Raw genomic sequence first — 17,453 nt, forward strand, 5'->3', positions numbered from 1 at the left:
TTTGCAGTGGTCTAATATGAGGTTTTATGAGCACAATGTTGCTTTAAACATGCATATAGACTTGAGAATGTTTCGGTATACTGATCTAACTAACCATGAAGAATAAAACAAGTTCCATTCTTGTTACGCTCCAAACCCTAATATGAATTCCTTTGACTGTAAGCGAGAAATGTCAGAAGGCAAACTAACATTTGTTAAAAAATGGATTCAGTTTTTTCATGTTGATAAGGTTAAAATAGTTTTATAAAAAAACCAAGATATGGACCTCTAAGAATTTTTTATTTGACAGAAAGATGCTGGTTTTGCCTTGGCAAAATTACAGCTGACATGATGCTATGGTCAATTAATTTTACAAAGCCATAAAGTTAATATTGCAAGGCTGTCCTTGCATTCAAATACGGTTTCAATCTGCAAAATGAAGCTCTGTTAAAAGTCTTATTCATGAGCATTTCGGAGTGAAGAACTGCCTTTGCTCCTATAGCTACCATATTCTCCTTTGCATTCTTTCATAATATATTTGCAAATGAAAGGGAGAATCTAATTGTTTTAAACAACCAAATAAGATCTTCTGCAGGCCCATTGATAAAGTCTGGTGTGCAACCTTTAAAATATATTTTTCAAAGATAATAATTTTACTCTAAAAAGGCACTTCTTTACTCTGGCCTGTCAAGGACTGCTAGACTTTGCATTCCTTTGGCCATTACAAAACAACCTTGTCGTGTATGGGATGCCAGCAAGCACAAAGACCTACAGAGAGCAGCACTGCACATGGAAAATATGCAGCAGGTTGAAATATATCAATTGATGGCCCAATACAGCCTCCTAAACTGAAGACACATTTTAGTGGCTAAATTAAACTCTCTTGGAAGTGAGCAGACACCCACATGTGGCTGTTTTCTGACTTTTAGCCAGACATGTGCCTCATCTGTCAAAAAAATACATTTCTAGGTGGATTTACAAATGCTATTGTTGTATCTTGTCAAAAAGGAATGCATGGACTTTTTTAACTCCTCAAGGAGACAAGACCAAAAACACCTATCACTGAATTCTAACTAGCAGAAAAAGATATGGTTGTTTGACAGTATGTCGGTGGATGACACTGTAATAATGTCAAAATGTAATAAGGGATCCAATGTTTTTGAAAAGAACAATCAAACCCCTGAACGATCCTACACATACCTTGTTTACACATTTTGAGTTAGTTTATGTCAGGCGAGCCCCATGACTGTACATGGGGAAGCATTCTGTGGTGTCAACAACTCTCAAAAGTGGACACGTTCTCCTGTAAGAACTAATTAATGTCCCTCCACATGGTCCATCTGTCATGCAGTCAGCCATATGTCAAAATATGTGCTTATGGCCACTAGCTTAGCTGCTGTGTTAATTGGCTACTTATATTCTACACCACCGACAATCCCTCTCTATTGTCTAACTGCCTGTTGCCTATTGCAAACTTGACGAATTGAATTTAAAATGCTGTAGATATTTAGAATGCATTTGTTCTTTTCCTTGCCATTACGAAGATTAAATGAAAATATACATTTGCATGTAACTATACAGTTTTCTTTGAATTTGCACATTGCATTCCACTGTCATTCACCAAAGACCACATGATCCATGTCTCGGTAGGGTTCAACTTGTGCACTACCATGAGCCCTTTATACAAACATGGATCAAACGGGTTGACTGGTTTGCGGATGCCAAATGTTTTAAACCCTGCATGAGACTGTGGCATTACATTCATTTTTTCAAGGCACATCCCAACAAATACATCGTCAATAGGAAACAGTTCCATTGTTTCAGCTATGCCAAGAAGGTGTTGAGTAGTTCTTCTGGACATTACATAGCCACCTCCACCTGCATACAAAGGGTAGTGACTCTCATTGTACATTTCTTGTGGAATAAAGTATTTCACTTTTGTGTTCCTAATAGGGATGGCCTTGTTGATTACATCCCCAAAAAAAAGTTCACCATCAGGATCCATTTCATCAAGAAACTCCAAAATGTTGTATGTATTAATGAAGACATCATCATCACCCTTCAGGACAAACCTGGCCTGTGAACAACTATTGGTGAACCACCTCAAAAAATGGAGTTCCTTTAGCGTGAGGTTAAAAAAATTGTCAATAAAATCCCACTGGACAATGTCATTAAACTCCTTGTGCTCGTAAAAAAGCAACTGGTCAAGTGACTGAGCTGGTATACTGAATTCTGTCTTTCCAAGCAAAAACACCAGCTTAATTTTATTGTTGTGAAAATCCTGCCTTTTCCCCCAGGTATTTCTTATAGCAATCCGTCTATCTATATTGATTGGAAGAGACTTGATGGCCAACAATAAGAAAGTATCTTTCTCACATTCCTTGGGGTTCATCAGCGTTGAAAAGTTTCGACAGTGTTTGTACATTAAGAACAAGCGATGAGGTTCTGGGAAGGAAGAAGAGTAGTTGAGAGTGGATAGATCTGGATAACATTGTTTGGGTTTTGTCTTTGCAGCAGCCCAGAAGATAAATTCTTGCCTTTGTGCTTCCCTTTTGTCAGGGGTAACAGACTTTAAAGTTGATTTAGGTTCTTTGTTAAAGTAGATGAAAAGCCCAAACACAGACAAGGATAATATGTAGAGGATAAGACTTCGCAGTCGTAGCAACATCTCTGCAAGAGATTGGGCAAATTCTGCAAGAGGCAATACAATAAAATGAGAAGATATGAGATACCACATACATACATAAATAAAAAAGCCAAGATTTGTAAAAAGCAGATACAAGTTACCATGGGCAAGATCTGTCAAATGGGGTTCCCAGGCTTCCATTAAACACCTACTATACAGTTGCAAGAAAAAGTATGTGAACCCCTTGGGATTACGTGGAGTTTTGCATGAACTGGGCATAAATGTGCTCTGAACGTCATCTAAGTCACAACAATAAAAGAACACAGTCTGCTGAACAGAAAACTACACAAACATTAGATGTTGCCATGGTTTAATTGCACATAACTTGTAAACATTCACAGTGCAGGGAGGAAAAAGTATATGAGGCCCTAGCTTAATGACTTCTCCCAGAGCTAATTGGAGCCAGAAGTGAGCCAACCTTGACTCCAATCAGTGTGATGATATTGGATGGGTTGCTGACAGCTGTCCTGCCCTTAAAAAACACACACCTGTTTTGGGTTTACTGGTTTCAAGAAGCACTGTCTGATGTGAACCATGCCTCGCAGAAAAGAGCTCTCAAAAGACCTACGATCAAGAATTGTTGACTTGCATGAAGCTGGAAAGGGTTACAAAAGTATCTCCAAAAGCCTTGATGTTCATGTGTCCATGGTAAGACAGACTGTCTACAAATGGAGAAAGTTTAGCACTGTTGCTACTCTCCCTAGGCGTGGTCATCCTGTAAAAAATGACTGCAAGAGCACAGCACAGAATGCTGCATGAGGTAAAGAAGAATCCTAGAGTGTCAGCTAAAGACCTACAGAAATCTCTGGCACATGCTAACATTTTTGTTGACACATCTACAATAAGGAAAACATTAAACAAGAATAGAGTACATGGGAGGACACCACGGAGGAAGCCATTGCTGTCCAAAAAGAATATTGCAGCACGTTTGAAGTTTGCAAAAGAGCACCTGGATGTTCCACAGCACTACTGGCAAAATATACGGGGGACAGATGAAACAGAGATTGAGTTGTTTGGGAAGAACACACAACACTAGAGTGGAGAAAAAAAGGCACAGCACACCAACATCAAAACCTCATCCCCACTGTAAAACATGGCGGAGGGAGCATCATGGTTTAGGGCTGCTTTGCTGCCTCAGGGCCTGGACGGATTGTTGTCATTGATGGGAAAATGAATTCCAGAGTTTATCAAGACATTTTGCAGGAAAACGTACGACCATCTGTCCGCCAACTGAAGCTCCGCAGAGGATGGGTGATGCAACAGGACGATGACCCAAAGCATACAAGTAATTCAACAAAACAATGGCTGCAACAGCACAGAATACGCCTTCTGGAGTGGCCCAGTCAGAGTCCTGACCTCAACCCGATTTAAATGCTGTGGCATGACCTTAAGAGAGCGATTCACACCAGACATCCCAATAATATTGCTACATTGAAACAGTTTTGTGAAGAGGAGTGGTCCAAAATTACTCCAGATCGTTGTGCAGGTCTGATCTGCAACTACAGGAAACGTTTGGTTGAGGTTATTGCTGCCAATGAGGGTCAACCAGTTATTAAGTCCAAAGGTTCACATACTTTTTCCTCCCTGCACTGTGAATGTTTACATGTTATGTGCAATTAAACCATGGCAACATCTAATGTTTGTGTAGTATTATGTTCAGCGGACTGTGTTCTTCTATTGTTGTGACTTAGATGACGTTCAGAGCACATTTTATGCCCAATTCATGCAAAACTCCACGTAATCCCAAGGGGTTCACATACTTTTTCTTGCAACTGTACCATCTTAGAAGTCCACATAACAGATCAGTACTGACTTACTAGCATCATTTATATAATATTAATATATTGCTATAAAAATGTTGCTCAATAAACGCTGGAAAAAATGCTGGATAAAAACCGCTGGTAATAGAGTTTCTTGTAACGTTTTGGAGCGTTAGTGTTTTATTAGCGCTTTTACAGTACATGTAGAAAAAAAGCTAGAAAAAAAGCTGTTAAGAGCGTTTTAGTTGCGTTTAGGAGAACATAGCGTTTTTTTTCTGCAGGAAAAACGCTCCAAAAAAACTCTACAAAAAATTTTTTTTTTTGCTCCTAGATGCTGAAACTCAAAAAATGTTAATAGCCTAAAAGTAGTGTGTATGGACACATAGAATAATACTGTTTAGCTTCTAGGAGCAGAAAAAAAATGCTAATAACAGCTTCTAGGAGCTTAAAAAAAACGATAGTGTGCATGGAGCCTAAAGATACTTTTTTACTATAAAATAAATATAACTTAATGTTTAAAACAATTTTTGTTAATGTTTTCACTGAGACACTACTATTACTATTAGATAAAATTAAAAAGGATCTTAAAGCAATTAGTTTTACCACTTTAGAAAGTGATTATTATATTGTCATGTTTATTCCATATCTGATATATAAAAAATGTGAAAGCGTTTCAGGCTATTCAAACAATCTGGAAGATCAAACATAATAGTTACATGTATACTGTATCAACATCATTCTCTTGAAAACATTATTTTAAAAACAAATTAGCAAAATGTCACACGCCTATTGCTCTAATACCATTTTCTCATTGCTTCTTCCTTGTTTTGCCAAAGAAGCGTGCTTTTCTGTTACAGAATATGCCATGAAATACTACCAGTGCAAATTCAAATACACACTTTATGAAAACTGGAGCAAAGCAGTGGGGAAACAGTGCCTAAAGCAATCGGATTCCTGATTTCAGTTCTGTAGGTGCAGGCAGGGGCGTCCCTAGGGTTGGTGTCACCCGGTGCAGTAACATGTGGTGTCACCCCTCCAGGAGGTGGGTGGTCCCTGCCATGAATACACAGCCTGGCTCTTCCCCTCCCTGTGTCCCCATCGCACCCCCCCGACCGATGTTGCAAGATCAATTAACACCGTATAGGTTGTAAGCTGACGATCCCTGCAAGATGGATCAGATCTGTGGATTGGGGAGCATAATCGATCGGACATTATGCTCCCCAATCCACAGATCCGATCCATCTTGCAGTGATCGTCGGCTTGCAACCCATATGGGGTTAACTGATCTTGCATCACCATTTCGGGGGGTGTGACGGGGACACAAGGAGGGGAAGAGCCAGGCTGTGTACGCACGACATGGACCGCCCACCTCTGGAGGGGTGACACCTCATGTTACTGCAGATCCGATCCATCTTGCAGTGATCATCGGCTTGCAACCTATATGGGGTTAACTGATCTTGCATCACCATTTCGGGGGGTGCGACGGGGACACAGGGAGGGGAAGAGCCAGGCTGTGTGCGCACGACATGGACCGCCCACCTCTGGAGGGGTGACACCTCATGTTACTGCAGATCCGATCCATCTTGCAGTGATCATCGGCTTGCAACCTATATGGGGTTAACTGATCTTGCATCACCGGTTCGGGGGGTGCAACGGGGACACAAGGAGGGGAAGAGCCAGGCTGTGTGCGCACGACATGGACCGCCGACCTCTGGAGGGGTGACACCTCGTGTTACTGCAGATCCGATCCATCTTGTGGGGATCGTCGGCTTGCTGTAAAACTTTTTGGTGGCACCCCGTGAGATAGGTGTAACCCGATGCGGCCCACACCCACCTAGGGATACCACTGGATGCAGGCTACAGAATGAAAGATGAGGCCTGACTTCTACATAGACTACCATACAGGAGCCAAACTAGAAATCCTTGCACGTGCAGATGCCAACTGTAGATCAAAACACTAGGGAGTTGATTTACTAAAACTGGAGAATGCAAAATCTGGTGCAGCTCTGCATAGAAACCAATCAGCTTCCAGGTTCTTTTGTCAAAGCTTAATTCAAGAAGCTGAAGCTAGAAGCTGATTGGCTAACACCGGATTTTGACCTCTCCACTTTTAGTAATTGACCCCTATGTGTTGATTTAATATAGACAAAAATACTTTTAATTTTGCAAGGTTGTTGCAGTTTGCATGAAATTTTCCCCACAACTTAGTGAATGAAGCCTCAGCCTACTTCCATCATCCAATCATGTGCAAGCAAAAGTTATTTTTGTTATTCTCCTTGCATATGATTGGGTATTCTTTGCAAATTGACACTGCCCAACCTTACTAAGATCTGGGGAAAATTCCTTTGCAAAGTAAAACTTTCCTTCCAAAGTGAACAGCCTATTTGCATTTAGTAAATCAAGAATACCTGAATAAAATATATATTATTTAAACCAGAGTTTAGTGTCACTTTACATTTTCAGGTGAGAGGAACAAAGTGACATACAGTAGGGATACTTTTTGTCATGTAAAGTAGAAGTCAAGGCAGCCCTTAACCCTCATTAATGAACCTTATCTTTTATATTATTGTTCTATAGTCAATAATCTTGATATATTAAACACAAAATTTCTGCCTGATCTGGGAAAAAGTCCCTATGGGCTGGGGGTACCAAAATAAAATGGCAGTAATGCTGCCACTTCCAGTTTTCCCATGACTAAAATGACTGTACTAAAGGTTGAACCCTTCAAGGTTCCATTCACCTCTCCCCCTCACTAATTGAAGGCGATCCCCATGTCCTTCATTTTGCGTGTTTTTCAGAGCAAATCTCCTCCCAGTGTCCCGTGTTACCATACTAGAGCCTCTGCAGCCATCCCTCCCCCCAAGGCCATAGCTTTTGACATAGAAAGGACAGACAGACTGTGCCCTGATTTCACATGACCATTTTATGGTACTTTCACAATGTATACATATATAGGCAGAGGTTTTTGATGAATATAGAATATTCAGGGCAGGGATGTCGCACTCAATTTAATCTCAGATTCCATCAGCATTATGGTTACCCTCAAAGGGCTGGTTGTATCGGTAAGACAAGATGTCCAGAGAACCCCTCTCTCCTTACATGAAATGTCAGGAGCACCCTACCATCGGAGGTTAAGAGCCCCCACTGTCCATTACATCACAGTGCACCCTCCTTACCTTGTCCTACTGCTGGGAAAGAGCTGGGGCAGAGCTCGGAAGCAGAAAGTGCAGGATCTGGAGGAGGACTAGAGGAGGGCTGGAGTCAGCTGCCAGAGTGCTGAATGCTGAGACCAGGGGAGATGGAGAGGAAGTGTTGCGACAGCACAGACAGGTGCAAGATCTGTAGGAGGAGCTCTGTCTTCCTCTTTGTGCAGCTGTGGAGAGGCTTGTCTCTTCTTCCCCCGTCTCAGCAGTTGGCAGCAGACAAGCACTGTATCTGGTGGATGAGTTTTGTCCAGACAACAGAAAAAAGAGGCCGCGCCTCTGAAACATGTCATGTGATTGATGGTTACCTGCACACCTCTCTCATTCAGTGCCAATTTTACCAGTATCCTGCTCCAGTTCCAGCACCTGTCGGTATAAACCATCATACTGGCCTGCGGTCTGCCTTTCCTCTCTCTCCCTCTCCCTTTGTTCATACATATGGGCGGTTGGAGGAGGCTGCTTGGAATGCACACAGGATATCTGATGTTCACCAGTCATAGAGATATGGCTGCATATGTGTTGGAATCATGAGAGCTAAGCCCTGACCCTTCCATAGCATTGCCCTATTTACTTCAGGAGGCTGTCATTGGTATAGAAAGCCATACCTTCTGCCCACTGGAAAGAAGAACAGCAGTTCATACATGCCGTGGTGCACCTACTTTTATCCACTATATCTCGATCACATCTATGATCTACGCCAGGGGTGGGCAAACTTTTTGACTTGAGGGCCGCAATGGGTTCATATATTGGACCCGGGGGCCGGACCAAGAGTAGATGAATGATGTGTATGTGTCATCCATAGTAAGTATAGTAATATTCCCCCATAGTAAGCATAGTAATTAATCCCCATATAGTAATTCATCCCCCATAGTAATTCATCCCCCCTATAGTAATTCATTCCCCATATAGTAATTCATCCCCCATAGTAATTCATCCCCCATAGTAATTCATCCCTCATATAGTAATTCATCCCCCATATAGTAATTCATCCCCCATATAGTAATTCATCCCCCATATAGTAATTCATCCCCCATATAGTAATTCATCCCCCATAGTAATTCATCCCCCATATAGTAATTCATCCCCCATATAGTAATTCATCCCCCATATAGTAATTCATCCCCCCATATAGTAATTCATTCCCTATAGTAATTCATCCCCCATATAGTAATTCACCCCCCATAGTAATTCACCCCCCATAGTAATTCATCTACCATATAGTAATTCATCCCCCCTATAGCAATTCATCCTCCATAGTAATTCATCCCCCATAGTAATTCATCCCCCATATAGTAATTCATCCCCCATAGTAATTCATTCCCCATATTAATTCATTCCCCATATTAATTCATCCCTCATATAGTAATTCATCCCCCATATAGTAGTTCATTCCCCATATTAATTCATCCCCCATATTAAGTCCCCAAGTCCCCCTTGTGTCAATTCACTTACCTTTGCTCCGCGCGTTCCTCTCGCCGTGTTCCCGCGCCGTTCCGGTGTAGCATGACAATCTGTCTCCTATGAGGATCTGTCCCCCTCGACGTATCTGCGCATGTGCCAGTTTCAGGCATTAGCAGCCGATCGGCGATCTCCGGCACATGCGCAGATACGTCGAGGGGGACAGATCCTCATAGGAGACAGATTTTCATGCTACACCGGTCTTCAGGGTGGACTGTGAGAGGAGCCTCGCTCCGCAGGCCGGATTAAAAGGTCCGCCGGGCCATAGTTTGCCCATTGCTGATCTACGCCCTCTGCCTTCTCCCATCTGTGGCCCCACATAATGCACTCTTGCATAATTTCTGCTTGAAACTCTTCAACGACCCCCCCCCCCCCCAAGGCTGTGCACATTGTGTAAAAATATAACCTTTTTTTCAGAAACCATATATTATAAATGTTTCACTCAAATGTTACTCTGATCCATGGGGTTGGAGCATGTATGGTATAATAATTTTTTTTTGTTGTTCTAAATCTCTACAAATCATTCCAAAGAAAACTGAAAATATTTCTAAATATCATCAATATTTGGATGATGGTATAGGAAACCAGTCATTAGTTGTGGTCATGTAGATTGCTCTCTGGAGGCTACATATCCCATAGTCCCTAGTCCATCTCAGAAGCAAGAAAGAGATGGCGGCTACCTTCCTACATACAGCGGGACAATGGAAAAAGAACATAGCCATCCTCTACCAGGAAGATGATACCAATGATGGGGCACTATTCCTCCCAATGACACCAGTAATGGGGCACTATTCCTCTCCCTAATGCCAAACATGGCGATGTATACTCCCACTGATACCAGGAAAATTTATACTATTGCTGGCCACAGTCCAGCCCCCCTAAAGTTTGAAATACAATAAACTGGCCCTTTATTTAGAAAGTTTGGAGACACCTGTTCTAGAGCTATGGCCTATCTTAACAGTACACAATTTGTGGGGTGACAGGGTATGTGACGACCCACATAATATTGAGTAGGTCCCCTCTTCCCATAGTGCATCCTGGTGCCATCTCTTTTGCAGGTAAGCAACACACACACACCCAGCCATTCACATGATGTAAAAAAAAAAAATGCAACTCATCAGACCAGACCACCTTCTTCCATTACTTTGTGCTCCAATTCTAATGCTCACATGCTCACTGTAGGTGCTTTTGGCTTTGAACACAGGTCAGCATGGGCACCCTGACTGGTCTGTAGTTATGCTGCCCCCATATGCAGCAAACTGTATGTCCAACCAAACCTTTTTTTCTTCATTTTGGATAGAGTGGGGAATAGATAGAACCCCAGCCTGGCCGACACTTACTTTTTGCCCTTCTGACAACCTTTAGCAGACAGGGAGTGAGAAGAAGTACAGAAAGGCTAGAACCCCATCAGATTTTATTTCTCTGTCCCTTTTGCAGATTCCCCCTTGCTTTCTGTCTGGTGAAACTGATGCAAGAAGGACAGAGAGAAAAATTCTCTCTGACGAAGCCCTGGATAGTAGTAAAAACCTGACAGGAATTCTTATCCTTGAAAAACTGGGAAAAAAAAAAAAAGATTTTGGCCTGACATACACTTTAATACACCATGTATTGTTTTACACCCATTGAAGTGGCTGTAAAGGTTCAAGGTTTTTTCCCTTCATGCATTCTATGTATGAAGGTAAAAACCTTATGTGTGCAGCATCTCCCCCAGTCCCCCTAATACTCACCTAAGCCCCCTCCCGATCCACTGCACTGGAGTCTCAACTATCCCAGGACTTCCTCTCCTCATTGGCTGAGACAGAAGAGGGAGCCATTGGCACCCACTGCTGTCAATCACAGCCAGTGAGCCAATTAGAAGAGAAAGGGACAGGGTGCGGCCAAGCTGCGGCACCATGTGTGAATGGACCCACGCAGCAGCGGGGGCCCCCATAGTAAGCTGCACACACATTTTAAGCGGTACAAAAAAGACCACACATTACTAATACAAAGATACATGGGTTGATTTACTAAAACTGGAGCGTGCAAAATCTGGTGCAGCTATGCATAGAAACCAATCAAGGTTTTATTGTCAACGCCTAACTGAACAAACTGAAGATAGCAGCGGATTGGTTACCATTCACAACTGCTCCAGATTCTCCAAGGAAATAATCCTAAAAAAAGACATTCTGTGTGCAGCTCCCCCTCCCACCAGCCCCCCCTTAAACTTACCGGAGCCCGATCTCAGTCCAGTGATGTGCACAAAAGCAGTGGCACTCTCAGCACTCTTCCCTCCTCATTGGCTCAGAGACAGCAGTGGGAACCACTGGCTTCCACTACTGTCAATCACAACCAGTAAGGGAGCAGCTGCGGGGGCTGAGCCACACTGTGTGTCAAAGGACACACATAGCCTGGCTCCAGAGTGAGCCTGCATGAGTGCCCCCATAGCAAGCAGCTTGTTATGGGGTCACTCCGAGGAAGTGGGAGCGGGGAGGGGGGTGTGATCCAGGAGCACTAGTAGGCAACCACAGAAGAGAAGGATCGGAGTTGCAAAACCATAGCACAGAGCAGGTAAGTATAACATGTCTGTTATTAAAATGAAATCCCTTAAAGCGATTGATTTAAGCCTTAGGTTTTAGAACCTCTATATAAAGAGGTCAATAAAGATACGAAAATTCTCATACGACAGAATACAAATTGGAACTGAAGTCATGTGTTGTATTGTATTGTAATGTATTCTTACGTTTCTGAGCACAGACGGTCTTGCTCTTCTGATTTTTTTTTTCCCAGACGAATACTGTACTGAATATATGACAATCAAATAATCTGAACACAGTTTTAAGGCAGCACAGTGGCTAAATGTTTTGCACTTCTGCCTGGCAGTACTAGGGTCATTGGTTTGAATTCCAACCACGACACCACCTGCCTGGACTTTGCATGCTCTCCCTGTGCGGGTTTCCTCCGGGTACTCCAGTTTCCTCCCACAATCCAAAGACATGCTGGTAGGTTAATTGCCTCCTGTTTAAATTGGCCCTAATGTATGAATGGGAGTTAGGGACCATAGATTGTACACCCCTTGAGGGTTAGGGAATGATGTGAATGTCAGTAAAAAAATAAAAATAAAAAAAAAAGTGTTCAAAAATCAACTCGCCAGCCAGTTTGCCAACAACCAAATTAACCTGTCTAACAGTATGCGTTTATAACAGGGGTTTAGTTAGCACACATTTGCAAATACATAGGTAATCCACAGAGCCACGTCACGGCACCCTGATAATCTGTGGTCCTAACTCTACAAATATCAGGGTGCTGTGATGTGGCTCTGTGGCTTACGTATGTATTTGCAAATGTGTGCTAACTAAACCCCTGTTATAAACGCATACTGTTAGACAGGTTAATTTGGTTGTTGGCAAACTGGCTGGCGAGTTGATTTTTGAACACTTTTTTTATTTTTCCTTTATTACTGACATGCGTTGCCCGGTTCACGTAGTCCTTGCTTCATAAGCCAGTCATAGACCAGGGCAGGTGCCATGTTTTCCTTTACTGTTAGTTTTTAGGTGAGTGAGTGCACTGGGTGCTCTGGCTGCCATTGTGCTACATGCTGGGTGTTCTATGTGCTCCTGTACCTTTAAGAGGGGTGGGCTCCCTTTATGTGCACCTGCCCTTCGTCTATCCATTAAATACATGTGCCTCTACTATGGGGACTCAAATTTGTAGAGTTAGGACCACAGAATATCAGGGTGCCGTGATGTGGCTCACGTATGTATTTGCAAATGTGTGCTAACCAGGGTGGATAAAAATCAATGAATTTTTTTTTAAAAATTAAAAAAAAACAAAAAAAAACGGATTTTTTTTTATTTAAATCGGATTTTTTTAAATAAACGCTTTTTGAGGAAAATATATTACCATTCAAAGGTTATTCCATCATGAAATAAAGATTAGTTTTTTAATTATGTAGAATAAGGCTGTATATGTTTAATTTTTTTGGTAAATAAATTCCATGAATCCATTCACAATGTCATGCTCTTCCAGAGGTTTTTGTAAGATTATTGGGCAGTTTCTCTGCCTACAAGATATTATCACAGATGCTTGGTTTACTTTGCAGTTCTCAAAACTGAATTTGACTCAGCGGAGATCACATGCCTCTTCTTCACAGCAAAAATGTTATAACATGAACAGAGTTAAGAAAAAGACCTTCATCCTAACTTCTACAAACCTATGAATACAGAATCAACCCCTTCAGTGCTAAGTTTCAAGAAGTTCAGTGAATAGAATAGAAACAATATTTCTCTGATTGGAGTGGAATAGATCTGCACAAGAAGAAAGTGAAACTAAGTGTGAGGAGGAAGGGGCTGACAGTCTAAGTTTCTTAAAATATATATATTCTGTTTAGCCAAATTAGTTAAGAAACAAGAATGTTTGTTTAAGCAAATAACATATGCTGGAATGTTATTGTTTCAGTTGAATAAATCTATTTAAATTGTTATTATTAAGGTAATGATTATTTTTCTCCTTCCTAAGTACAACAGAAAAGTTGTCCAAATATGAATGATTAACCTATTAAACTGGGGATAAAAAAACTAATATGAAAAGTTGTTATTCAAAAAATCTTCATCTACTTGCATATTAAAGTTATACCAGCAAGAATTAGTCTATGTAGAAAACTAGGATTTAAATCAAGCCTTACTGACTAGTGATTTATATCAGTTTGATTTAAATCACATCCACCCTGGTGCTTACTAAACCCGTTTTTAACGCATACTGTTAGACAGGTTAATTTGGTTGTTGGCAAGCTGGCTGCCGAGTTGATTTTTGAACACTTTTTTTATTTTTTACTGACATGCTTTGCGCGGTTCACGTAGTCCTTGCTTCATAAGCCAGTTATAGACCTGGGCAGGTGCCATGTTTTCCTTTACTGATGTGATTGTACAATATATGTAAAATGCTGCGTAAATTGACGGCGCTATATAAGTACCTGAAATAAATTTTGTGTTAGTCCCTTTGAATAATTTCAGACAAAAGCAGTGTATGAACGATCAGATTATCAAACGATCGCTTGGAAAGCGGTATTTTCCGTCCGATTCTCTGATCGTTGTGTACCAGGTATGAGGTGTAAGGGGGATTTCACCAAAACACTTTTCAAGACTGCTAAGCAGAAAGCACAGAATGTACACCCGCCAGCAAGCCAGATGAGCCGATACTGCACTGATTGCACGGAGGGGTGTATCCGTGGGTGTGGAGGCAATGGCAGTGTGCACACAGGGTACAGATGCGATCTCTTACCTAGGTGTCAGCAGGCAGGCTCATGGCTGGACAGGGCACCTACATGCTCCAGGTAGGTAGTCAGTGGAGTCAGATAGAACTTCCTCCGGTATTATCACACCGACCTTCCTCACATCCACAGCTACTGCAGGTGGATCCCCCGGGAGAGAGGCGAGGCGCAGGATCACTGGAATCTCTCCGGACCTCTAATGACAGGCAGCATCATTATAACCCGTGAGTGCCCGGAGCCGGGGAGCCTGTCACCAGCATGCCGGGGGGACCGTTTATTCCGGAGCCGAGCCTCAGCACCGTCATGTCTGCTTTGTCTTCGCCTTTTACAAAAGGGGGGTTTCTGGTGTCCCCTCCTAGCAACCCGCAGCGGAGGAATGGGATCACAGGCGGCCAGCAGCACAAAGGAGCCGGGATCGCATTGTCAGCCGCCGCCGCCTGACTTGCATGCTAAGAGGGGAGCTGGGCGGGGCCAGTACTGAGTTGCTGCTCCGGCCACGCCCACCTGTCACACTCTGCACCCCGCATTAGCAGGATTCCTCTGATTCCCCATCACAGCCCTGCCTGCTGGAAATCAGACTTTTCTGTCCATTGTATGGCTGGCTGGAATAGGCAGGATGTCCTGTCTGCTGGAGGATCAGGGTGGTTTACTCAGTAATGGAAACAATTGAGTACAGAGGACAGGGGTCACTGCTGGCTGGGCAGAGGACAGGGGTCACTGCTTGCTGGGCAGAGGACAGGGGTCACTGCTGACAGGGCAGAGGACAGGGGTCACTGCTGACAGGGCAGAGGACAGGGGTCACTGCTGACAGGGCAGAGGACAGGGGTCACTGCTGACAGGGCAGAGGACAGGGGTCAATGCTGGCTGGGCAGAGGACAGGGGTCAATGCTGGCAGGGCAGAGGACAGGGGTCACTGCTGGCAGGGCAGAGGACAGGGGTCACTGCTGGCAGGACAGAGGTCACTGCTGGCAGGGCAGAGGACAGGGGTCAATACTGGCAGAGGACAGGGGTCACTGCTGGCTGGGCAGAGGACAGGGGTCACTGCTGACAGGGCAGAGGACAGGGGTCACTGCTGGCAGGGCAGAGGACAGGGGTCACTGCTGGAAGGGCAGGAGACTGGGGTCACTGCTGGCAGGGCAGAGGACAGGGGTCAATGCTGGCTGGGCAGAGGACAGGGGTCACTGCTGGCAGGGCAGAGGACAGGGGTCACTGCTGGCAGGGCAGAGGACAGGGGTCACTGCTGACAGCGCAGAGGACAGGGGTCACTGCTGGCAGGGCAGAGGACAGGGGTCACTGCTGACAGGGCAGAGGACAGGGGTCAATGCTGGCAGAGGACAGGGTCACTGCTGGCTGGGCAGAGGACAGGGGTCACTGCTGGCAGGGCAGGAGACTGGGGTCACTGCTGGCAGGGCAGAGGACAGAGGTCACTGCTGGCAGGGCAGAGGACAGGGGTCAATGCTGGCAGAGGACAGGGGTCACTGCTGGCAGGGCAGGAGACTGGGGTCACTGCTGGCAGGGCAGAGGACAGAGGTCACTGCTGGCAGGGCAGAGGACAGGGGTCACTGCTGGCAGGGCAGAGGACAGGGGTCACTGCTGGCTGGGCAGAGGACAGGGGTCACTGCTGGCAGGGCAGAGGACAGGGGTCACTGCTGGCTGGGCAGAGGACAGGGGTCACTGCTGGCTGGGCAGAGGACAGGGGTCACTGCTGGCTGGGCAGAGGACAGGGGTCACTGCTGGCAGGGCAGAGGACAGGGGTCAATGCTGGCTGGGCAGAGGACAGGGGTCACTGCTGACAGGGCAGAGGACAGGGGTCAATGCTGGCAGGGCAGAGGACAGGGGCACTGCTCCTCCTCCCATCCCTGCACTGTACACAACCTGGGCACAGGCAGCAGAACTCCCCACAAAACTATAACTGAGATCAGTATAGTGTCAGTCAAGGAAAGTACAGTACAGTGTCAAACTAGGGCTGGAAAGTATCAGATTAGGGCAGCATAGTATCTTTAGGGGGGGGGGGGCAAAATGAAATCTGGAGGGGCATAGCCCACCCCAGCAACCCCCCTAGATCCGGCCATGATTTGCACTAACATACAATTTTTAGGACACGCTTTCGGGGTACGTCCCCTTCTTCAGCCCAGGTTCACACTGATGCGGTGCAGAATTTGCAGCGGTTAATGTGTGAATACCGCATCACAATCGCACCCCATTCATGTGAACCACTGCGGATGTGTATGTTAACAACACCCCGAAATTGGTTCGCAAAACGTGGTGCGATGTGCAGAATTGGATTGCGTGGGTGTGAACACCCATGCAATCAGATTCTAGTGCGGACCAAAAAAAGGGTGCTGCACCTTTTTGGTGCGGATGTGGTGCGACTTGAGCCATACAAAATAATGTATGGCTCAAATCGCACCGCACAGAATTTGCATGTGATTTGCACAGGAATGCGGTGCAGTTCCTGTGCGAATCACATGCGATATGCCGCACTGCAGAAGTGTGAACCCAGGATAAAGATCCAAGCAGGACTACTTCACAAAGTTTTAGCAAAATGTTAAAAAAAACAATCTCTGAGGGAAAAAAAAACAGACACATATAAACAAATGTACACTGTTGATCTGTGTTTCCTTTATAATTAGGTTGGTTAACTTTTTGTTATTAGTATTTTAATACAGGACTTTTTACAGAACCAACCATTTGTGCAGTGCTTTACAAAGTAATGCAATCCAAGAAAAAAATGTTGGGCCCAGTGACTTAACTAGAACCTTCAGAGCACAAGAAGCCATGAAGAGCCCCCCTAACCCCCAGCCGGGGCCCTTCCCTCCAAGCCTGGTGCCCAGTCTCAAGTGCAACCTTTGGAACCCTGGTAGTTCGCCACTGCTGTCAGAGGATTTTTTTTATTTTTGTTAATCTATTTTTTGTCTTTTTTTTTAACAATATTTTTTTTTTCTAGAAGCCTCATTGGGCGGTTTTGGGGAGATATCAGGGGTCTAAACAGAACTCTGATGTTCCACCTTTGGGACAGAAAAAAAGATTGAGAACAAAGCCCTCAACCTCCATCTTTGCAGCCTCAGCTGCACTGAATTAATGGATAGGAATAGCCCTGTAGAGAGGCTTTATGTTCATTC

The 17,453-nt window shown here is 44.2% G+C and overlaps 1 protein-coding gene across 1 annotated transcript; it reads right to left on the minus strand.

The window, feature by feature from the left end:
- Positions 1-262: 262 nt before the first annotated feature.
- Positions 263-14,786, minus strand: B3GNT4 (UDP-GlcNAc:betaGal beta-1,3-N-acetylglucosaminyltransferase 4). Its single transcript, XM_089662042.1, has 2 exons — positions 14,343-14,786; positions 263-2,670 (listed from the first exon to the last, which is right to left on the minus strand). Exon 2 carries the CDS (start codon positions 2,645-2,647, stop codon positions 1,553-1,555), a length of 1,095 nt encoding a protein of 364 aa, XP_089518168.1. The 5' UTR covers positions 2,648-2,670; positions 14,343-14,786; the 3' UTR covers positions 263-1,552.
- Positions 14,787-17,453: the final 2,667 nt, after the last annotated feature.

Source organism: Staurois parvus, unplaced genomic scaffold (genome assembly GCF_062004578.1).
Source record: "Staurois parvus isolate SC_StPar_1 unplaced genomic scaffold, SC_StPar_1.0 ptg001418l, whole genome shotgun sequence".
In the NCBI taxonomy this organism is placed as follows: Eukaryota; Metazoa; Chordata; class Amphibia; order Anura; family Ranidae; genus Staurois; species Staurois parvus.

Bases quoted from the DNA above. Each gene is read 5' to 3' on its own strand.
- B3GNT4 (XM_089662042.1), bottom strand. From the start codon at position 2,647: ATGTTGCTACGACTGCGAAGTCTTATCCTCTACATATTATCCTTGTCT.